This window comes from Chiloscyllium punctatum, chromosome 18 (genome assembly GCF_047496795.1).
Source record: "Chiloscyllium punctatum isolate Juve2018m chromosome 18, sChiPun1.3, whole genome shotgun sequence".
Classification (NCBI taxonomy): Eukaryota; Metazoa; Chordata; class Chondrichthyes; order Orectolobiformes; family Hemiscylliidae; genus Chiloscyllium; species Chiloscyllium punctatum.
In genome coordinates, this window is record NC_092756.1 from 67,815,882 (window position 1) to 67,840,738 (window position 24,857).

At 43.8% G+C, this 24,857-nt stretch overlaps 1 protein-coding gene across 1 annotated transcript in view; it reads left to right on the top strand.

Annotated features, from left to right (window-relative positions):
• sgsm3 (small G protein signaling modulator 3) overlaps positions 1–24,857 on the top strand; it is a 195,117-nt gene that overhangs the window by 107,539 nt on the left and 62,721 nt on the right. Inside the window, exons 10-14 of the mRNA XM_072588388.1 lie at positions 521–616; positions 3,233–3,358; positions 3,989–4,043; positions 4,845–4,975; positions 18,157–18,312. Of these exons, the coding sequence (XP_072444489.1) occupies positions 521–616; positions 3,233–3,358; positions 3,989–4,043; positions 4,845–4,975; positions 18,157–18,312 (564 nt within the window). The remainder of the gene's footprint in view (positions 1–520; positions 617–3,232; positions 3,359–3,988; positions 4,044–4,844; positions 4,976–18,156; positions 18,313–24,857) is intronic.

Below are 24,857 nucleotides of genomic sequence, written 5' to 3' on the forward strand. Positions count from 1 at the left end.
AGGAAATCTGACACCTTTGGGAACCATGACTGAGATTGTCAAAATTTCATAAATGGTGTGTGAAGGCAGGGAGGATGATGGCACATAAATGTGAATTTTTGAAGAAGTAGTTGATGTAACACTGCAGGTTGATTTCTGTCGTTCTGGTAGTTGTCTGAGAAAGATTATCCTCTTCTCACACAAATTTTTCAGCACACTAATTGTAAGCAGTAGAACTCTGAGAGAATAGATTAAGTTCTTTCCCGTCTTAAGAGCGGAACACATTGTATTACCAGATTTTGAGGGATGCAACATTGTTGGAGTGCTGGGAGCCTTACCCTTTTAAGATACTGGAGCCAATTTTTCTGATATCTAAAAGATCCCAGTATCCTCACCAACCTTCCCTCAAAGAATCATCACCAAAACATACCTGTCTTTTCCTTCATTCATTTCTGTTTGTGTACATTTGCTTCTATAACAACTGGAGATGTAGCAGCATTGAGTTAGATTTTGTATTTAATGAGATTTGTTGATTCTTTAGGAAGAGGAACTCATTCAGTCTGAAAACTCAGCGTCTATCTTCAACACATTATCAGACATTCCTTCACAGATTGATGACCCAGAGATCCTCATTAAGGTCAGTGGCATTTGACCGCTAAACAGGTATAAGTCGATGTAGCTAAGTTCAAGAGTCCAGTTTCTTTGAGAATTAAGAATCTGAAAAACCTCTGAATCAATCATGATTTTAATCAGCGATGAATTACTTGCACACTATGTAGTCAGTAACAGCAATTAATTAATGAGGTCTGCAGTTCTCAGTTCAGAAACATTAACTTTGGGCGGCACAGTGGTTCAATGGTTAACACTGCTGCCTCACAGCGCCAGGATCCTGGGTTCGATTCCCACATCGGACGACATCTGTGTGGAATTTGCATGTTTCCCCGTATCTGCGTGGGTTTCCTCTGGGTGCTCCGGTTTCCTCCCACAATCCAAAGATGTGCAGATCAGGTGAATTGGCTATTCTAAATTGTCTACAGTGTTAAGTCAGGGGTAAATATAGGGTACGGAATGGTTCTAGGTGGCTTACTCTTCGGAGGGGCAGTGTGGCACTGTTGGGCCAAAGGGCCTATTTCCATTCTGTAGAGAATCTAATCTAAACTCTAGAATTAAGGCTTCTAGCATCCACAGGGTTTTGCTTCTTTACATAATTAACTAATGACAGTGTTTGGTCACTCAGTTAATTAGCACACTGCAGAGTCAGTAATTAATCAGATAGTGTTTTGTCAGTCAATAACTGATTAGTTCACACTACGTAATCAGTCAGTAATATTTAAATTAATAACAGTGCTTGGTCAGTCGCTAAACAAATAGCATAGTAATTAGTCAGTTGGTAGTAACTAACTAATGACTGTTTGTTTGGTGAGTCAGTAATAATTAATGACAATGTTAGGTCAGTTACTAAGAATGTATTTGGTTAGGTCAAGATAGTGCTCACTCAGTTAGTCAATTGTTACTAGCATGTATGTAACCAGTTAGAAATAGTTAATTAATGATAATGTTTGGTCAGTCAATAATAATTCCTAGTATGCTATCTAGTCAGTCAGTAATAATTAACAACAGTTAGTAATAACTAATTAGTAGCATAGTGATCAGTCAGTAGTAATTGATAGTATTTAATAATTATTTACTGTCTTTAGTCAATCAATAATAACTAATTACAGTATTTAGTCAGTTTGGATTAGCTAATTAATGACAATATTTTTCCGGTTAATGAATGACAGCATTTTGTTAGTAATAATTAATGGCAGTAGTCATTCATTCCATAATATTTAATTAATGAAAGTATTTGTTCAGTTAATAATGTCTAGATTGAGACAGATCAAGCCTTTAGCTTTGCTGGTTTATGTAAGGCCTGATTTGTGGATTTGTTCTGTGTTTTGTTCTGGAGATTTTTGAATTATGTTTGTCGTGTAAATGTGAGAGAAGGTGGGAAAAAGAAAGTTATTTCTGTGCTGTCATTGTGTGGGGTTGAACCTTGCATCTTTCCAGAAGTGAGCGTTTGGCATAAATGCATCAAACTGAGGGTAAAGCATGAGAAAGGAAGAGTCATCGAGTCATGCAACATGGAAACAGACCCTTAGGTCCAATTTGTCCATGTCAGCAAAGTTTCCCAAACTAACCTATTCCCACCTGTGTGCATTTGGGCCATATCCCATAAACCTTGCCTATTCATGTACCTGTGGAGAAAGTGAGGACTGCAGATGCTGGAGACTAGAGTTGAAAAATGTGATGCTGGAAAAACACAGCAGGCCAGGCAGCATCCGAGGAGCAGGAGAATCAACGTTTCGGGCATAAGCCCTTCTTCAGGAATGAGGCTGGTGTGCCAGGCGGGCTGAGATAAAAGGTAGGGGGGGGAGGGGATTTGGGGGAGGGGCACTGGAAATATAATAGGTGGAAGGAGGCGAGGGTGATAGGCTGGAGAGGGGTTGGGGGCGGAGAGGTCGGGAAGAAGATTGCAGGTCAAGAGGGCGGTGCTGAATCTTTAACAAAGGAAAGCACAGCTTTTTACAGTGATATCAAGACACAGTATAGTTACAAACATAGGAGCAGGAATAGGCCATTCAGCCCTCTGAGCCTGCTTTACTGATGCTAGATCATGGCTGATCATTTGCCATATCCCTGCACTATTCCCATATCCCACTGATATCATTAGTAACTAGAAATCTATGAATCTCTGTCTCTAATTTAATTAATGACCGAACTTCTGCAGTCCTCAGAGTTCAACAATTTCAGAGATTCATCACAGTCCTTATCGCAGTCTTGAATGGTTTGACCCTTACTTTATGGTTTCCCTTGGTCTAAACTGCACAGTCAGTGATTAAAAGCCTTTCTGCATCAAACACTTCCTGGTGCTTTAAGAATTTTGTAAGCTTCAATGAATCGCCTCTTATTCTTCTAAACCCCAGAGAAGACAGACCCAGTCTCCTTGATCTTTCCTCATACAACAATCCTGTCATCCCAGGATCAGTCTGGAGAACCTTTGCTGCATCCTTTCCATGGCACAAATAAGAAAGAAATGTCTGGCAAGGATATCAATCCTCCAGCTGCAGTCTGACCAGTGTTCTGTACAATTAAAGCAAAACGTCTTTGTTTCTGCACTTATGAACAAAGACATGCAGCTCCCTGTAGAGATCAGGTTATAGCAACCATTCAGTTCACTATGTAAAATACACTGTGAAATGTTTCTCTGCAGGAGTCAATGAAGCTCGCTGGATCGTTGACAGATGCCATGATTGAGAGCCAAAGGAGAAAGCATCTGGCATATCTGATTGCAGACCAGAACCAGGTCCCGCAATCAACCATGCCAAACTATACAAAGGTGTGTACCAGTGGTGAGGCAGCAATCTGTACAAAGCCAGGAAAGATTCTGTTAGCACATACGTTATTGGCATGAAGAAAGACCGAATGTAACACAGTGACTGTGGGGTGACGGGGAATGAAGGGTGAGATGGGGTGAAGGGTGAGTGGGGGTGACGGGGGTGAAGGGTGATGGGGGTGAAGAGGAGCAGGGGTGAAAGGTGGGGGGTGAGAGGTGAGCGGGCGTGATGGGGGGGTGAAGAGTGAGCAGGGGTGAAGGGTGGGGGGGTGAAAGGTGAGCGGGGGTGACGGGTGAAGGGTGAGCAGGGGCAGACTGAAGGGTGAGCGGGGTGATGTGGGGGTGAAGGGTGAGTGGGAGTGACTTGGGGGATGGGAGGGGGCAAGGTGTTGGGTGAGTAGGGTAACAAGGATTATCTAAATTTCAAGCAGGCATGTTGGTTTTTTGTCCTGTGCCAAACGTTCTAGTTTGAGATTTCTTCTCCTTGCTTCATCTTTCTGTAAATAACAGGAAAGGTTCTTGTCCCCAGCTTGCCTTTACTGGTCTCGGAGATGCAGCCAGGCTGACTTTTGTCATGTCCAAATGTAATGTGAGTAGGCTCTCCATTGAGATCTGTCTTTCTTCTCTGTATAGATTGTTCGACGACAGTCCCAACGCAGGAAGTCTGGACTGGGGGCTCTACTTTTTGGTAAGCTCATTGTCCCCTAATCATTGAAGCAGATCCAGGCAAGGTGGGGTGTTAAAGTGGGATACAGGATTCGGGAGGTGGTGAGTCTACATGGATGTAATGCGGATGGCAGGGTCTGCCAATGGCAGCAAATCACAGACAATGACATAAAAACAGAAAACAATAGAAATACTTAGCTGTGAAGAGCGAAGGTAGCTTTTTATTTCAGACTGATACCCTTTTCATTACTTCTGCTACTGCCTGAGTTGTTAGGAATTCCCAGCATTTGTTGGTTTGATTTCAGGTTTCCAGAATTCTTGGAATTTGGTTCCAGACTCAGGGGATATTGTGGAATAAATGTTATCTCCAATTTTCATTGTTTACTTCATGGTGTGTTAATGAATTCACCATTAATCATTGTTAACTTTTCAAATGTGTCTTTGTAAATTTCTTCCCTTTCTTTCCTCTTCCTGCCTCTTATCTATTTCATGCTCTTCTTCATTCCCTGTAACTGCTTCTCTACGTTCTTTTCTGTCATTTTCCCTCCTTTTCCTCCATACCCACCCTTTACACCTTGTACGTTATGCATTGCCATATCACACGTTCAGGATCCTTGTGCTGTGTGAACAAGCACTTTGCTAACTTCACGAGAAGCCATCTTGATCAGCTGTTAAAATGTGCTGGTGCAGCAAAATGCATTTTGACCGACCTTAATCCTTGCTAATCTCCTAGTTATGGCTGAAACTTTCCACTTCCCTCGCCTGCTCTCGCACCTGTTCACTGTATTTCTTTAATACTCTTTACCCACTCTCTGACTGACAGGTGACAATGAAGATGCAGAGGCGATGAAGGCAAAAAACATCAAACAGACTGAGTTGGTGGCAGATTTACGGGAAGCCATTCTGCAAGTAGCTCGACATTTCCAATGCCTGGACCCCAAAAATTGCAACATTGTGAGTAAATAACTGAGGGAGAACCTGTGACAACTCTAGCTTCCTTGGCATGTGTCTATATCACAAGATGTATACAGGCAACAACAGAAGTGGCTAACGCACTTGTATCATGTTGTAGGACAATTTTTTAGCATTTGGGAATCTCATCTCCATACCACCGAATGTCCCTATTCAGTGGTTGGGAAACGAGGATGACAGAGGGAGCAATGGTGGTGAGTTCTGACATCTCAACCAGATCAGAATTTTCAGCTTTTTAAATAAAGGTCATAGTGAGACTAATGGCTTCCCTGAAACAGGGTCACGTACAAGACAATAGATAGCAAGTTTCCCCCTTTAGTCCTCTTTAGCCCTCCCAGTCGTCTTACTATATTTGGTGGAGTCCATTCTGCTGTCACTGGTGAGCTGTTTGTCTGGGAGGTGTCCTGCCAATCTCCATCTTCTCTCCATCAGCATGTACTGTTTGCACCTTTGGAAGATTGAGAATTGTGAAAATACCCATTTCAAAATTTTAATAGTTTTTTTGTTTGAAGTTTCAGATTTTGGAAAAAAATACAATTGGCTTACACTGTCCACATTTAAATACATCCATCATCAAATTCCACTAATCTGCTCCTTGGGCAATTGTCTCTTATACTCCTATGTCCAAGATTCAACCTGAACCTGTCCAGGTGGAGACACTGTTCAGTATCTAGTCTTGGGCTGACAAAAAATTAGATTTTTTTAAAAAATTAGATTCCCTACAATGTGGAAACAGGCCCTTCGGCCCAACAAATCCATTCCGAAGAGTAACCCACCCAGTCCCATTTCCCTCTGACTAATGTACCTAACACTATGAGCAATTTAGCATGGCCAATTTACCTGGCCTGCACATGTTTTGGACTGTGGGAAGAAACCGGAGCACCCGGAGGAAACTCACACAGACACAGTGAGAATGTGCAAACTTCACACAGACAGTCCCCCAAGGCTGGAATCAACCCTGGGAACCTGGTGCTGTGAGGCAGCAGTGCTAACCACTAAGCCACCCTGCTGCCCCGAAGTGGCAAGTAATATTTGTACCACCAATTCTCAGGTAATGACCATTTCCAATAAGAGAAACTCCAACCATCACCCCGTTCAACAGCAATACCACCATTGAATTTCTGTACTATAAACCATATTCTGCAAGTTTAACTCACAAAAAAGTTATGAACATCAGATTCAGCTTTCGAAAATTGGTGTGGAAACACCCTGAACCTTGATTACAATATGGGTACATCCTTAGTTTTACTTTTGTACATAAGGTAAAGGTCAGCATTTATCTAAAGTAAAATGATTGAGCTGCTGCAGAGTGACAGATGCTATTGAATAAAAGTGCTGTCTCAGTTTATAAATAATGCAAACTGCTGAAGGTTGTGGGAGTGAGGTTCTATTGTGTAATTTCTTTGAAAGTACAAGTCCAGATGAGTATGAAGCAATAAAGATCAGCACTTTTTGAATTCTATAAAAGGACATAATTTGCAAGACCTAGGAGGTAGAACCATGTACAGAAGAGCCCTTTGACCCATCACACCTGTACTGCCGAAAATATGCCACTGCCTACACTAAGCCTTTCATGCACATAGCCTTAAAGTTTGTGATGTTCCCCACCTCAAATATCCTCTCGGGCAGTGCATTCCAGATCCTCACCACCCTCATTGTGAAAACATATTTCCTCAAATCCCCTTTAAACCTCCTGCCTTTCACTTTAAAATTATGGCCCTTGTTATTGACCTTGCAACTAAGAGGAACAGCTGCTTTTTATTAACTCTGTCCATGTCCCTCATAATGTTAGACATGTCTGTGTGTTCTGCACCAAAGGAAACGACCAAGCCTCTCTTCGTAGCTGAAATTCTCCATCTAAAGAAACATCCTAGTGAATTTACTCTGCATCCCCTCCAATGTATTCACATCCTTCCTATCGTGTGGTGACCAGAACTGTGCACAGTACTGCAGCTACACACCTCTGGCATCACTCCCCTTGTTCTAATCTATGTCACAACTGATCTTGTATGCCTCCTTAACTACCCTGTTACCTGTCCTGAAACCTTCAGGGATCTGTTAACAAGCACCCAAGCTCCTTCTGTTCCTCTGAGCTTCCTGCTGTCTTTCCATTCATTGAGTACCCCCCCCCCGGTCTTGTTTCTTCTTGCAAATCTCACATTTTATCAGGGTGAAATTGCATTCTGCCAATTCATTCCCTGTAATTTCCTCCCTCATTGTCCACAGTCACCTGGGACACAACTCACCCGAAGCTGGCGATTTATCCGCTTTTAAATTTGTCAGAACCTCCGATATCTCTTCACTTTTGATATCAATCTGCTCAAGAATTTCACAGTCCACTTTTTTCAATTCTGGAGTTGCATCCTTCTCTTCTTCCATGCAGATAGATGTGAAGAAATCATTTAACATATTACAAGATGTCCTCCAGCTACAGAAACAGATTGCTCCCTTGGTCCCTAATGGATTCTGCTCTTTTCCTGGTTATTCTCTTCCCCTTAATATACTTGTAGAACATCTGGGAATTCTCCCTAAACTTGCCTGCCAGTGTTTTCTCATGACCGCACTTCACTCTTCTTCAGATCTCTTTGCACTTCCTGTACTCTTCTATGATGTGGAAGTGCCAGTGTTGGTCTGGGGTGGACAAAGTTAAAATCACACAACACCAGCAACTTGGTGAAGGAGCAGCATTCCAACAGCTTGTACTTCCAAATAAACCTGCTAGGCTATGACTTAGTATTGTGTGATTTTTAACTTTATACTCTTCTAGAGTCTCCATTCTTTTGCTCCCTTTTTACCTGTTATATGTCGCTTTTTTCCTTTTTATCCAGCCATGAATATTCCTGGTTCTCCAGGCTTATTGCTCTTGTGTTTCACCCTAAAGGGAACATGTTTGGTCTGTACTCCCCTGCACCCAATAACTTCTTGAAATCCCGCGATTCTGCTGTAGATATAACTTCAAGGTGCTGATAAATGTATACAAGACTGTAATTAATATTGGTTTGTGAGTCCAATGGAGAAATGACTGTAAATTCGTAGTATTTCAAGAAATGCCAATAAAGGGGAAACAAATTGATACCTTAGGAAAGGACAGTGCCCATTGGTTGGCAAGTGGACTCTGGTTGGTAGAGGTCTTGCCATGAGAATGGAGCCATTAATGATCGTTGACTATTAACTGCCAAATTTTCTTTGTTTCAAATCAATTGCTGCTGATTGATTGGTCAGAACATTGCCCTGAGACATCAACCAGCAAATATTTGTTACCTATTTTGTTTAGTTCAGACAGATACAATGCATGTTCATGTTCTTTCTATCTGCAAAGAACTTTGTGAGCATCATAGTGTTGATACACGAGGATAATATCAGAAACTCATGAAGAAAAACATTAGAAGTTGAAACAAATTAGGCCATTCATTGGAACAGGAGTAAGCTATTCAATCCATTGAGTCTGTCCTGCCATTCAATATGTTCATGGCTGATTAAATACTTTGATGCCTATTAGCCACTCCATCCCCATATGACACTGGTAATCTGAAACCTATCAATTTTTACCTTCAACATACTGAAAGATTGAGCTTCCACAGCCCTCTGGTAGAGAATTCCAAAGGTTCAGAATCTTCTCCATAAAAAGGTTCTTCTCGTAAATGTTTGAAGTTATGCTGCCTGATTTTCGGCTCGTCTTACAGGGGAAACATCTTACCTATATCTATCCTGTCTGTCCATTCAAGTATTTTGCAAGTTTCAATTAGATCACCTCTCATTCATTAAAACTCTAGAAAATACAGGTCCAGTTTACCCAATCTGTCTTGAGAGGACAGTCCCACTATCTTGGGAACAAGTCTGATGGACCTTTAATTGCACTCCCTCTGTGGTAACAATATTTTTCCTGAGAAAAGGAGACCAAACCTGCACACCGTACTCTCGGCATAGTCTACCCCATACTTCAATCCTCCTGCAATAATGGCTAACATTTCCTTAACCTTCCGAATAGCTTGCTATAACTGCACATTAACCTTGAGTGACTTATCAGCAAGGACACCAAGGTCCCTTTGTGCATCTAATATTTCCACCCACTCTGCATTTAAGAAGTACAGTACTCTGTGAATCTGTTTCTCCTACCAAAATGGAAAGTCTCAGATTTTTTCACATTGTATATCATCTGCCATGTTCTAGCACATTCATTAAATCTCTACAAATCCTTGTGAAGATACCTTATCTCTTCCTCCCAACACATTGCCACTTAGCTTTATATGCTGGGTCTACTGTTGTTCATCATTTATATAAGTGATTTGAATGAGTATATAGAAGGCATTCTTAGTTATTTACAGATGACACCAAAATTGGTGGTATAGTGGATAGTAAAGAAGGTTATCCAAGAGTGCAACCTTGATTAATTGGGCTAGTGGTCCGAGGAGCAGCAGATAGAGTGTCATGCAGATAAACGCAAAGTGTTGCATTTTGGTGAGACAAACCAGGGCACGATTTGCACAGTTATGGTAGGGCTCTGGGAAGTTTTGCTGAACAGAGAGATCTAGGGGTGCAGGTAGTTCCTTGAAAGTGGTGTCACAGGTAGACAGGGTAGTGAAGAAGGTATTTGACACGCTTGCCTTAATCTATCAGAGCACTGAGTACTGGAGTTGGGACATCATGTTATGGCTATAGAAGAAATTGGTAAGGCCACATTTGGTGTAGTGCATACAGTTCTGGTCACAGTGCTATAGGTAGACTGTTATTAAACTGAAAAGGGTGCAAAAATGATTTACAAGGATATTATTAAGACCAGAATGTTTGAACTATAGAGAGAGGCTGGATAGGCAGGGACTTTTTTTTTTTAACTGAAGCTTAGGAGGCTGAGAAGAGACCTTGGTAAAAACAATGACTGCAGATGCTGGAAACCAGATTCTGGATTAGTGGTGCTGGAAGAGCATAACAGTTCAGGCAGCATCCAAGGAGCAACGAAATCGACGTTTTGGGCAAAAGCCCTTCAGGAATAAAGGCAGAGAGCCTGAAGCGTGGAGAGATAAGCTAGAGGAGGGTGGGGGTGGGGAGAAAGTAGCATAGAGTACAATAGGTGAGTGGGGGAGGGGATGAAGGTGATAGGTCAGGGAGGAGAGGGTGGAGTGGATAGGTGGTAAAGGAGATAGGCAGGTAGGACAAGTCACGGGGACAGTGCTGACCTGGAAGTTTGGAACTAGGGTGAGGTGGGGGAAGGGGAAATGAGGAAACTGTTGAAGTCCACATTGATGCCCTGGGGTTGAAGTGTTCCGAGGCGGAAGATGAGACGTTCTTCCTCCAGGCATCTGGTGGTGAGGGAGCGGCGGTGAAGGAGGCCCAGGACCTCCATGTCCTCGGCAGAGTGGGAGGGGGAGTTGAAATGTTGGGCCACGGGGCAGTGTGGTTGATTGGTGTGGGTGTCCCGGAGATGTTCCCTAAAGCGCTCTGCTAGGAGGCGCCCAGTTTCCCCAATGTAGAGGAGACCGCATCGGGAGCAATGGATACAATAAATTATATTAGTAGATGTGCAAGTAAAACTTTGGATGTGGAAGGCTCCTTTAGGGCATTGGATAGAGGTGAGGAAGAAGTTGTGGGCTCAGGTTTTACAGTTCCTGCGGTGGCAGGGGAAAGTGCCAGGATTGGAGGGTGGGTCGTAGGGGGGCATGGACCTGACCAGGTAGTCGCGGAGGGAACGGTCTTTGCGGAAGGCGGAAAGGGGTGGTGAGGGAAATATATCCCTGGTGGTGGGGTCTTTTTGGAGGTGGCGGAAATGTCAGCGGATGATTTGGTTTATGCGAAGGTTGGTAGGGTGGAAGGTGAGCTCCTATTCTTGCCCTCACTAGCTCGCAGCACCGGGAGTAATCCAGATATTACTACTCTCGAAGATCTCCTTTTAAAATTCCTGCCTAATTCTCTTTATTCTCCCTTCAGAATCAACAATTACAAAGGCAAGGATTGACCAGGAATAGTCTATCTGATTAATTTAATTGAGTTTTTGAAAAAGGTGACTAAGGGAGTGGAGAGGAACGAAGGGACCTTGGTGTATAAGTCCACAGATCCATGAATGTGTCAGCAAATGTAGACAGAGTAGTGGCAAAGCCATACTGGATGCTTGCCTTCATTAGCCAGGGCATAGAATGTAGGATTAGAGAAGTATTGCTGCAACTTTGTAGAGCATTAATTAGGCCACAGATAGAATTCAACACAGTATTCTAATTGATTGGAAGGACGTGATTGTACTGGCAAGGGTGTGGAGGGAATTGACTAGGATGTTCTCAGTTATGAAGAGAGACTGGATAAGCTGGATTCATTTTCCTTGGAGCTGAGAAGACTGACAGATGGTCTAATTGACCAGAGAGGATACATTGTGAGAATCATTTCCCTATGGCAGACATGTCGAAGACAGAGGGCATAATTTTAATGTAATGGGTCAGTAGTTTAGAGGGGATCCAAGGAAACATTCTGTCACCCAGAGGCTGATGGTAATATAGAACTGGCTGCCTGAGTGGGTAGTGGAAGCACTTACTCTCCCAACATTTAAGATGTGTCTGGACGAGCAAAGTTAACTAAGGACCAAGTGCAGTAAATGGGATTAGTAAAGTCTTGTGTTTGTTTGGACAGCGTGGACATGATGGACCATATGGCTCTATGTTTAAATGACTATGTTTCTCTCCTTTCACCATTCTGTATGTCATCCTGAAACCTCCAACTAAGCTCAACATTATCTACTACTTTGCCAAGTTTTATCATATCTCCAACTTTAAAATGATATTCCCCACTTCATACTGTAAGCTGGTTCTAAAAATTGAGTAGATTAATGGACTCAAAACTGATTCTTGAATGACATCAAGACAAACTATCTCCCTGTCTTCATTTCCTGTTACTGAGCCAATTTGTATCCATCCATTGTGAAATCAACATACTAAGAGAGAAATTATCAGGGAACCCGGTATTGGTACAAAACAAGATGCACATGAGGAGAAAGTGAGGACTGCAGGTGCTGGAGATCAGAGCTGAAAATGTGTTGCTGGAAAAGCGCAGCAGGTCAGGCAGCATCCAAGGAGCAGGAGAATCGACGTTTCGGGCATCAGCCCTTCCTGAAGAAGGGCTTATGTCCGAAACGTCGATTCTCCTGTTCCTTGGATGCTGCCTGACCTGCTGCGCTTTTCCAGCAACACATTTTCAGCATTATATGCTGACCTAACCAGCGACACCTATTTACCAAGTGAATTTTAAAAACCTCTCCATTCTTCAGTACCACCGATTCCTTTAAGTCTAACCCCCATGCTCATCCTTCTAATTTGCACTAGCCCATGCCATGCAGCTTTCAGCTACCTTATCTTCATAATCATCAATCCCTTTTCTCTCCAGAAACAAACCTGATAATCCCTTCACTCCATTTATACTCCCTATTCCATCATTGCACCATTTGGTGACACTGTGGCAAAAATGTTTCTCCTGATCTTATTACTCCTGACTTCTCACTTGTAACTCCAGAAGGTGTTGGTGAGCTGTCTTCTTGGAAAATTTAGTAGATGTGCCAAGCAGGCTAAGATAAAAGGTAGGGAGGAGGGACTTGGGGAGGGGGGTTGGAAATGCGATAGGTGGAAGGAAATTAAGGTGAGGGTGATAGGCCGGAGTGGGGGTGGGGGCGGAGAGGTCAGGAAGAAGATTGCAGGTTAGGAAGGTGGTGCTGAGTTTGAGGGTTGGGACTGAGACAAGGTGGGGGGAGGGGAAATGAGGAAACTGGAGAAATCTGAGTTCATCCCTTGTGGTTGGAGGGTTCCTAGGCGGAAGATGAGGCTCTCTTCCTCCAGCTGTCGTGTTGCTATGGTCTGGCAATGGAGGAGTCCAAGGACCTACATGTCCTTGGAGGAGTGGGAGGGGAGTTGAAGTGTTGAGCCACGGGGTGGTTGGGTTGGTTAGTCCGGGTGTCCCAGAGGTGTTCTCTGAAACGTTACGCAAGTAGGCGGCCTGTCTCCCCAATATAGAGGAGGCCACATCGGGTGCAGCTGATGCAGTAAATGATGTGTGTGGAGGTGCAGGTGAATTTGTGGCAGATATGGAAGGATCCCTTGGGGCCTTGGAGGGAAGTAAGGGGGGAGGTGTGGGCGCAAGTTTTGCATTTCTTGCGGTTGCAGGGGAAGGGGAAGGTGTCGGGAGTGGAGGTTAGGTTGGTGGGGGGTGCGGACCTGACGAGGGAGTCACTGAGGGAGTGGTCTTTTCAGAATGCTGATAAGGGAGGGGAGGGAAATATATCCCTGTTGGTGGGGTCCGTTTGGAGGTGGCGGAAATGACAACGGATGATACGATGTATGTGGAGGTAGTTGGGGTGGTAGGTGAGGACCAGTGGGGTTCTGTCCTGGTGGCGATTGGAGGGGTGGGGCTCAAGGGTGGAGGAGCGGGAAGTGGAGGAGATGGGGTGGAGGTCATCGTCGATCACGTCTGGAGGAAAATTGCAGCCTTTGAAGAAAGAGGCCATCTGGGTTGTTTGGTATTGGAACTGGTCGTCCTGGGAACAGATGCGGTGGAGACGAAGGAATTGGGAATATGGGATGGCGTTTTTACAGGGGGCAGGGTGGGAGGAGGTGTAGCCTAGGTAGCTGTGGGAGTCGGTCAGTTTATTGTAAATGTCCGTGTTGATTCAGTCGCCCGAGAAAGAAATGGAGAGGTCTAGGAAGGGGAGGGAGGAGCCTGAGACGGTCCAGGTAAATTTGAGGTTGGGTGGAAGGTGTTGGTAAGGTGGATGAACTGTTCAACCTCCTCGTGGGAGCACGAGGCAGCACCGATACAGTCATCGATGTAGCGGAGGAAAAGGTGGGGGGTGGTGCCAGTGTAGCTGCGGAAGATGGACTGTTCCACATATCCTACGAAGAGGCAGGCATAGGTGGGGCCCATGCGGGTGCCCATGGCTACTCCTTTGGTTTGGAGGAAGTGGGAGGATTGGAAAGAGAAGTTGTTCAGAGTGAGGACCAGTTCAGTCAGTCGAAGGAGGGTGTCAGTGGAAGGGTACTGGTTGGTACGGCGGGAAAGGAAGAAGCGGAGGGCTTTGAGTCTTTCGTGATGGGGGATGGAGGTGTACAGGGACTGGATGTCCATGGTGAAGATAAGGCATTGGGGACCGGGGAAGCGAAAATCATGAAGGAGTTGGAGGGCGTGGGTGGTGTCCCGAGCGTAGGTGGGGAGTTCTTGGACTAAGGGGGACAGGACCATGTTGAGTTCATGTGCTAGACCCACAATGCCGCGAGGGAGGGAATTCCACAATATTGATTCAGCAACAATGAAGGAATGGCAGAATCCAAACTAGGATGGTGAGTGGCTTGGAGGAGAACTTGCAGATGGCGGTGGTGTTTCCATTGTATCTGCTCCCCTTGTCATTCTAGATTGAATTGGTTGTGGGTTTGACAGCTGCTGTCTGAGAATCTTTGCATATTTCTGCGGTGCATTTTGTAGATAGTACACGCTGCTGCTACTGAGTATCAGTGGTGGACCAACTGTATGTTTGTGGATGTGGTGCCATTCAAGCGGTTGCATTGTTCTGGATGGGTGTTACTGGAGTTGCATTTCTCCAGGCTTAAGGGAAATGTTCCATCAGACTCCTGACTTGTACTTGGACAGGTTTTGTGGAGTTAGGAGATGAGTTACCTGCTGCAACTTTCCTAGCCTTTGACCGGCTGTTATAGCCATTGTATTTGTATAGTGTATCCAGTTCATTTTGTGGTCAATGGTAACCCCAGGATATGGGGTATATTGAAGGCGTATGTGGATGGGGGATATTGAGGGGTTTGGTTAGATGGAGTATTGGGGAAAGTGGAGCGAGGTATTGAGGGGGAAGCTGGATATGGATTATTGATTATGGAAGGGTGAATGTATGCCGTTGAGGATGGAGTGGAAGACAGGTATTAGGGGACAATGGGTAGATTGGGTGTTTTGATGGGGAAGGTGCATGTTAGTGTTAAGGGGAAGGTGGATAGGAATTATTGAAGGGGAGAGTAGGTGGGGAAATTGAGAATGGACTTTTCATTTGGGACATGGGCATCGCTGGTTTGGTCAGCACAAATTACCCATCCCTAGTTGCCCTTGAGAAGGTAGTGATGAGCTGCCATCTTGAAACATTGCATTACATGTGCTGTGGGCAGAACCACAATGCCACTGGGAGGGAATTCCAGGATATTGACCCAGCAACAGTGAAGGAATATCACCATCCAAGTAAAACAATCACACAACACCAGGTTATAGTCTAACAGGGTTATTTGGAAGTACAAGATTTCAGACCGCTGCTCCTTCATCAGGTAGCGAGTGGGGCAGAATCATTGGATACAGAATTTATAGTAAAAGATGAAAGTGTCGGGCACCTGATGCAATGTATTGAGCAAACCTAGATTGCTGTTAAATTTTTAATCACTTAGAATGGGGTTGCAGGTTTCAATTCATTAATATGTAAATCCCAAAAATTCTTTCAAGTCAGAATCCCAAGATAACTTAAGGTTTCATTTAAAAAAAGGTGACATTTCAGCTCAGACAATGCATTAAAGGTATGAGGTTAGGTATCCCAACATGGAGTCAGACTGGTTCTGTTTCCAAAGTAGGAATTGATAAAATGTTACATAGACTGACTGCTTACAGATTGTGTGCTTTTTAAACAAATAGAATGTATTTGCAAAGACAAGTTCACCTCAAAGACTTTTATGTTTGTGTGCATGTGTATGTCATCCCCGCCATCAGACTTACCATGGACCACACTTTACAATCAGACTCATTCTTGGACAGACACATCTCCATCAAGGATGGGCACCTCAGTACCTCACTCTACCACAAACCCACAGATAACCTCACTGCACTTCTCCAACTCATTTTTGTTACTGTGGAAATCACAGTCTGACTCAAGACTGGGATACAGACAGATTCTAACCTCACACCTTTAATGCATTGTCTGAGCTGAGATGTCACTTTTTTTATATATAAAACCTTAAGTTATCTCAAGAATGTTACTTGAAAGAATTTCTGAGATTTACATGTTAATGAATCAAAATCTGCAACCCTGTTGTAAGTGATTAAAGGCTTAACAGCAATCCAGGTTTGAAAAGTGTGGTGCTTCTTCAGGCTTATGCCCGAAACGTCGATTCTCCTTCTCCTTGGATGCTACCTGGCCTGCTGCGCCTTTCTAGCACCACACTTTTCAACTCTGGTCTCCAGCATCTGCAGTCCTCACTTTCTCCTAGCAATCTAGGTTTGTTCAATACATCACATCAGTTGTATGGGTACTTTGATCTCTTAAATATAAATTCTGTGTCCTATGATCCTGCCCCACTAGCTACCTGAAAAAGGAGCAGTGCTCCAAAAGCTTGAAATTCCAAATAAACCTGTTGGACTATAACCTGGTGTTGTGTGATTTTTAACTTTGTCCACCCCAATCCAACACTGACACCTCCACATTATGGCTGCCATCCAAGTAAGGATGGTGAGTGGCTTGGAGGGGAACTTGCAGGTGGTAGTGTTTCCGTGTATCTGCTACCCTTGTTGTTCTAGATTGAATGGTCATGGGTTTGGAAGGTGCTGTCGACGAATCTTTGACAAATAAGAACACTGCATTTTTGTAGATTGTACACATTGCTGTTGACCGACTAAATGTTTGTGAATGTGGTACCAATGAAGTGGAGTGTATTGAGGGGGAGGGTGAAGGGGGTATATTGACAGGATGGTCAATAGCAAGTCTGAAGTGGAGTGTTGATGGTGAAGTAGTTGAGGGTAAGTGGACTGGAATTGAGGGAAACTGTCAGAAGAATTATCAATGTATTGGGCAGTTGGAGCAAAGCAATGAGGTAAAGTGGAAGGGGAATCATTCAGTTCTACAAAGGAGAATTTGTTTCTGCCAATGACGCTCTCCTCCAAGAGTTTGTTTTGTTTAATATTCTTTAGGTTGGGAAATACTTGCAAGTTACTTCTATACTGCTTGTGAGGATGGTAGAGGCAGAAATCCTATAACAACTAAGTAGTTTTTGGATGTGCACATTTTTTTTTAGATTAGATTAGATTACTTACAGTGTGGAAACAAGCCCTTCGGCCCAACAAGTCCACACCGCCCCGCCGAAGCGTACCCACCCATACCCTACATCTACCCCTTACCTAACACTACGGGCAATTTAGCATGGCCAATTCACCTGACCTGCACATCTTTGGACTGTGGGAGGAAACCGGAGCACCCGGAGGAAACCCACGCAGACACGGGGAGAACGTGCAAACTCCACACAGTCAGTCGCCTGAGGCGGGAATTGAACCCGGGTCTCCGGCGCTGTGAGGCAGCAGTGCTAACCACTGTGCCACCGTGCCGCCCACATGTGATGTTTCACCATCAAAGTCTAGGACAATAAAAAATGATACATGAGAGAAGGGGGCCGTTTGGCCCATCTCATCCATGCTGACCCAAAGACACCCAGATACCCTTGCTAATCCCAGCTTCCTGCATATCGCTCATAGCCCTGCAGCTTATGGCACTTAAAGCGCAGATGCAGGTACTTTTTGAAAGAGTTTAGGGTCTCTGCCTCCACCACCAACTCAGACAACTCATTCCAGACTCCCACCATCTTCTGCATAAAAACCTTTTTCCTCACGTTCTCTCTAATCCTTCTGCCAAGTAGCTTGAAGCTATGATCCCTGGTTTTTGAACTCCTTGCCAAGGGAAAAAGATTCCTCCTATCTACTCTATCACTATCCCTCACGACTTTATATACCTCAATTATGTCACGCCTCAGCCTGCATCTTTCCTGTAATATGGTGACCAGAACAGCAAGCAATATAGTTGTCTTCTGCAGTTTAATTTTCATATCCTTACTTTTGTGTTTTATACTTGTGACATTGAAGGAGAGCATTTCTATGCCACCTTTACAACTTTATCTGCCTATAAGCTATGAGCCAAATGCTGGAAAATGGGATTAGAATAGTTAGGTGATTGTTTTTGACGGGTGTGGATGCGATGGACCAGAAGGCCTTTTGCCATGCTGTAGGTCTCTATGATGGTGTGCTTATTACAAAGCTCCAGATGAAAGAAACCTTCATCTTGAGCTGTAGCAGGTTTAGGTCATGTCCTAAATACTTCCTGTGATGAGACTCTTTTGTCACCTTGCCTGACTATAGTGTTTGAGACGTAACAACTGAAATGTCTCCCTTAATAGGAGCTGACCCCAGACTACTCCATGGAGAGCCACCAGAAAGACCATGAAAATTATGTTGCTGTGTCCCGGAACCGAAGACGTCGAGCCAAGGCACTGTTAGATTTTGAACGTCACGACGATGATGAACTGGGGTTCCGAAAAAACGACATCATCACGGTAGGTGTGAGTTACTGCAGGTCTGACAAGCAATGCACTTTCGGACAAGACAGCACCCTTCCTTAGGGGATGTATGCACAAACCACACACTTGAGTGGAGCTTGCCATAAAGCCTGAGCACTAATCTTGTGGATCATATGTTTTTCCTATATGGCTAGGATGGCATGAAGAAGATAAGTTGGGGCTTTTGTGGAGCATGCGTGGAGATGAATTTATCAAAGGCCTGTTGGGCTGAGCTTACCTGCGATAATGCCACTTATAGTATATGTTGTACTCTGAGAAATTACAGGGCACTGAATCCCTCCCAGTGGGCTGTACAGAGACATCAACATCTTGAATAATATAAAGCCTTTAGTGAAGAAATTCATCAGAATGCCTGAGACGTGAGAGCAATTGAACAAAATTTGACACTTTTGTCAAGTGGTTGCAGTTTTAATGGTTGAGTATTTAGGGGATAGTGACCGTAGTTCTAATTTCCAAAGTCATTATCAAAAGGAAGAAGGATAGTGCAGAAATTAAGTTTATATATTGGGGAAGGCCAATCTTAATATTATGAGACAGGATGAGCAATAATAGACTGGGAACCGCTACTTGCAGGTACTTGGAAAGTAGGGATCTTTTAAAAATAGTATAGTGAGATTTCAGGGCCAGTGTTTTTCTCTAAGAGCGAAGGGAAGGCATATTGAAAGTTTGATAAAGAATAGAAAGGAAGCAAATTTTAGGTAAAGATCATTAAAAACAGGGGAGGCACTTCAAAAGTATAGAAAGGATAAGGGGATACGTTAAAAAAAAATTAGGAGGGCAAAGGGGCTTAGAACTATCTTTGGCAAATAGAATTGAGGAAAACTCAATTGTAAGTATATTAAGAGTAAGAGGATTACCAAGGAAAGAGTGGGGCCTATTAGATACCAAGGGGACAATCTGTGCATGAGGACATGGGTGAGGTCTTTAATGAATATTTCTCATTTGGATTCACAAAGGAGAAAAACATGTAGCCAGGGATTTTAGTTGGGATGGTGACAACCTAAAGCATGTTAAGATGAATAAGGAGAAGGAATTAGATGTTTTAGTGGACATCATTGTGCACAAGTCTCCAGGCCCTGATGAGTTGTATCCCAGGCTGATCTAGGAGGCAAGGAAGGAGGCTGCCAGGGCCCTAGCAAAGATATTTAATGTTTTGTTGGCCACAAGTTGAGTGCCAAGGTGACTGGAGGGTAGAGATTGTGGTTCCTTTGTTCAAGATGGGCAGCAGGGATAGGCTCAGTAATTCCACACCAGTTAGTATGACATCAGTCGTAGGGAAATCATTCAAAACAAACTCTGAGGAACAGAATTAATCAATCCTGTACAGGCAGAGATTGAGCAGGGTAATCATAGATTTGTTAGAGGGAAATCCTGTCTGACTAATTTACTTGCGTTTTTTTCGAAATATAACAAAATATATTGATGAGGGTGGTGTAGTTGATTTGGTTTGCATAGACTTCAGTAAGGCCTTTGACAAGGTTCCACATGGAAAGCTAGAAAAAAGGAAAGAGCCCCTGGGATCTAGGACAAGGTGGCAAAATTGGCTGAAGGTGATGGTGGAGGGTTGTTTTTCCGGTTGGAAGCTTGTGACCAGGGTATACCACAGGGATCAGGGCTAGTATCCTTGCTGCCTTTTTTGTATGTTAATGTCCTGGATGTAAATGTAGAAAGTACAGTTAGTAAGTTTGTGGATGACATGAAAATTTGTGGTATTGTTGATGGTGAGGAGGATGGTCTCAAACTACAGTTTAATGTTGATTAGCTGGTAAATTGGGCAGGGTAATGGCAGATGGAATTTATTCCTGATTTGTTTGAGGTGATGCATTTTGGGAGATCTAATAAGGAAAGGATATATACAATGAATGGTAGATCCTTAAGGAGTATTGAGGAACAACAGGATCCTGGTGTACAAGCCCATTGATCCCTGATGGTGTCAGCACAGGTAGACAGCAGGGAGAATGGATAATGCTGGCCTTCATTAGCCAGGGGCTAGACAGGTAGTCTTGTCATAAATCCAACTTTATAGAACATAGGTTAGGCCACAGATGAAATACTGGTTGTCACACTTTCGGAGTGATGTGAGTGCGGAGGAGGAGATTCACAAAAATGTTGCCTGGGTTGAAAAGCCTCTATTATGAGGAGAGACTGGATAGGCTGGATTTGTTTCCTTTGGAGCAGAGAGGCTGAAGGGGGTTCTGATTGAAGCATGCAACATTGAGAGGCATAGACAAGGTAGATCAGGAGAATCTTTTCCCCCATGGCAGATGTGTCTAAGACCACAAGGCACAAGTTTAAGGTGAAGAGTAAATGGTTTAGAGAAGATCTGAGGAAGTGCTTTTTTTTTAACCCAGTGATGCCCACGTCCTGTGAATGAATAAAAAAAAATCTCATCTGACCGGCCCATCTATACTATCCTATAATAACACGATGGCGTTAGGTTTTCCAGGCAAATACCATTGGGTCAGAAGAAAAGCAATGAGTAATTCTGACAGTTTGTAGACCGGCAGCTTTTTCGGTTATGAGGCACCAGACACTCAAACCTTTCATAAGTTGACAGATTTAGTTAAGGAATAATACGACCCAAGCCGTCTCCTAATTCTGAGATGCTATCAGTTTTACTCGGCAATCAGAGAACCCGTGTTGGGATTTTTGACTAGGTTAAGATGACTGGCGGAGGCATATGTCTTTGGTTTGACCCTTAATGAGATGCTGAGATCATTAAGGCTGTGGGATTAATAATGTAACTATGCAAAAGCGAGCTAAAGTCCAGCTGGACTTCAAACAGGGTACTACAACAGGTTTTTTCAGTGGAAGATGCAGCAAGTGGAGCATTTGAGTTGCCGTGTATTCCAATGGGAAGTGAATACCCTCACCAGTCTGACCGAGTTGGGGATCACCACTTGAATGAGGGGATAGTAGGTCAGCCCACAGTAAAATCCCAAAATGAAGCCAAGCCTCAGCCAAACAATTAAAATTTTCTTCAGGATCTGGGCCAGCAAGCCATTGTGCTGCCAGTATGTGGACTCAACACAGCAAAAGAGTCCCACTAGACCTAAATGGAATAAGAGAACTCACAGGCCATATCCAGAAGAGTGCACACCCTGGTAAGTCCATTTACATCTGATATGGAACAGCTAAATTGCTTAGCAATATCCAAATCAGAACCAATCAAAATAAATGTCTGGTTCAATGTTCACCTGGTTGTAATGGAGGTCGATACCAGCACAGCAGTTTGTGATTGCAGAACCAGACTTTAACAAAATTCGCTCTGGACTCCAAACCTTAAGTTTGTACAAGACCTCATCTTAACTGAGAACCAGGGAACTTTTACAGATTAAGGGGCCAACTTTGGTTCTAGTCTCTTATGAGAAACAGCTGGTTCATTTACTACTGATTGTATCAATAGGTTTGGGCCCAAACTTGATGGGGAAAAGTTGGTTGAGAAAGATTCACCTAGATTGGCTCAACATTTTTTGATTAGAAAATGGCTAATTGAGTGAAGTCCTAATTAAATACCCAGAAGTTTTTCTAGAAGGTCTAGGGACTATCAAAAGAGCCAAGGCCTCCTTGCATGTTGACCAGGAAGCAAGTCCACAATTTTACAAAGCCCGCCCAGTGTCATTTGCCTTTTGGGCAGAAATTAGAAGGCTGAAAAGTGAAGGAATCATAAAAAGCAGAATGTGCAGCACCAGTCATACCGCTGTGAAACCTGATGAGTTGGTTTACCTTTCTGGGGATTTTAAACAAATGGTAAACTGCTTTTTGCAGCTGGATAAATACCTAATCCTTTGCATGGAGAATTTATACACAATGCTAGCAGTGGGGTGGGGGTGGGGGAGGGGGGGGGGGCGGGGGCGGGGGCGGGGGCGGCTGTCCTTTACAAAGCTGAACTTGAACCATGTGTCCTTGCAATTATGGTTAGATGAGGATTCCCAGCGGTATGCTACAGTTAATACCAAAAAGCCTTGTACCAATATATGAGGCTGTCGTTTGGAGTATTATCAGGCTGTGCAATTTTTCACCAGAGCATGGAGACCATTTTATAATGTCTATCCCCACCAAGTTGCCATTTATCTAGATGACATGCTAATAACGGAAGACCAACAAGGAGCACTTAGCGAACTTGGACATGGTCCTTAGAAATTTCTCCCAGACAGGTATATGCTTTCGAAGGGTAAAATGTGAGTTCCAGGCACCCCAAGTGACCTACTTGAGCTACATCAGTCGACAAGATCAGGTTACGAGCATTGGAAAGTAAAGTGAGAGTAATTAAAGATGCCCAGCTCCCACATCTGTACTGGAGCTTAGGTCTTTCTGTGTGTTGGTGAATTATTATGGAAAATTCATACATAACCTGTCCTCCAACCTGGCGCTTTTATATTAGATTAGATTAGATTCAATTCCCTACAGTGCGGAAACAGGCCCTTTGACCCAATATGTCCACACTGACCCTCCGAAGAGTAACCCACCCGGACCCATTTCCCTCTGACCAATGCACCTAACACTATGGGCAATTTAGCATGGCCAATTCACCCTGATCTGCACATCTTTGTGACAGTGGGAGGAAACCGGAGCACCCAGAGGAAACCCACGCAGACACGGGGAGAATGTGCAAACTCCACACAGACAGTCGCCCCAAGGCTTAACTTCAAGTGCTGAATGAATTTTTTTGTTTTAAAAGGCCTCCACTCCAAATTCACACCACCTGCTGAGTGAAAAAGTATATTTTTCTGAAATCCCCTCTGAATCTCCTGCCCCTTACCCTAAAACAATGCTGTCTTATGATTGGCCTCTCAACCCACGCTCTCTATTCGTCCTGTCCATACCCCTTGTAACATTGAACACTTCAATCATATCCTGCCCTCTGCCTGCTCTGCTATAAAGAAAGCAATCCAAGCTTATCCAGTCTCTCCTCCTAGCTCAGTTTTTCCATCCCAGATCCTGGCGGACCTTCTCTGTATCACCTCTGCACACAGTACTCTTGCTTATACTCTATGCCACAACTGATGAAGGCAAGTTACCTCCATATGCTGCTTTAACTATCCTATTCTATCCTAACTCCCCTCATATAATTACCTGATTAACTCTTCAAAAAAGGGTCAGCCTCTGAACTGTCTATATATTTGCTGCTGTATTTACCACTGACTCTTTAGGGGCCTATGATACACTTCTAGTAAAGTGGCTGCCCTCTTAACATTCAAGATAAGAGAGTATTTAATGGAAGGCAGGACACTGCTGTGTTCCTCTTAGCTACCCAATCTTGAGGTAATTATTCACAGATCCCCGAGTTGGCCGAGCATTTGAATAGGATAATTCACTCACTTATCATACACCTCACATTCTAATCTATGTCATTTATAAATATCACAGACAATAAAGGACCTGGCACCGATCCCTGTGGTACTCAACTGCAAAGGTGACTCTAATCACTGCCCTTTACCACCACCCTCTGTCCCCTGTCACTAAGCCATTGTGGATTCAATTTGCAAAATTCCTGTTGATACCCTGGGCTTTTACCTTCTTTATCAGTTTCCTACATAGGACCTTGTCAAAGGCCTTGCTGAAAACTATAGGCTACGTCAACTGCCCTATCCTCATCTACACACTTGGTCTCTCAAACGTCCATGAAACTTGTTAGGCATGATCTTCCTCTGACAAAGTCATGTTGACTTTTTTATATTCAGTTGTGGGATGTGGGCATCACTGGCATTTATTATGTGTCCATAGCTGCTCTTGAGAAGGTGGTGGTGAGCTGCCTTCTTGAACCACTGCAGTCAGTGTGATGTAGATTCACCCAATTGTCTTATGAAGGAATTCCTGGTTTTTCACCCAGTGACAGTAAAGGAAAAACAATGTATTTCCAAGTCAGGATGGTGAGTGGCTTGGGTGGGATCTTCCAAGTGGTGGTGTTCGCATGTATCTGCTGCCCTTGTCCTTCTAGGTGGAAGTGGTTGTGGGTCTGAAAGATTCTGTGTAAGGATCTGGGGTGAATTTCTGCATTGCATCTTGTAGATGGAGGTTGAGTCCTCCCTTCTACCAATCCCAGCTACCTATCAGATTCATTTCCCCCATTAACCAACCAGGTTGTACCCTCTATCTGTCTTCACCTATCCCCACTTCACCACCCTGCCCCCACTATCCCCTTTATCTGCAGCTCCCCCTACACCCACCCCCAGTCCTAAAGAAGGGTTACACCTGAAATGTTAACTTCATTTCCTGATGCTGCCTGGCTTGGTGTGTTCTTCCAGCATCCTGCCTATCTACTTTGTGCTGGATGGTGTCAAGCTTCTTGAATGTTGTTGGAGCTGTCCAGGCAAGTAGGGAGTATTCCATCACTCTTCTGACTTGTATCTTATAGATGATGGAAGTATTTTGGGGAGTCAGGAGGTGAGTTACTTGCCGCAGTATGTAGCCACTGCGTTTACAATTAGATGTTATTGACACGTGTTTATGTACTGAGTCAAGTTGAGTTTGTGGTCACTGGTAGCTCCAGGATGTTGATAGTGGAGCATTCAGTGACG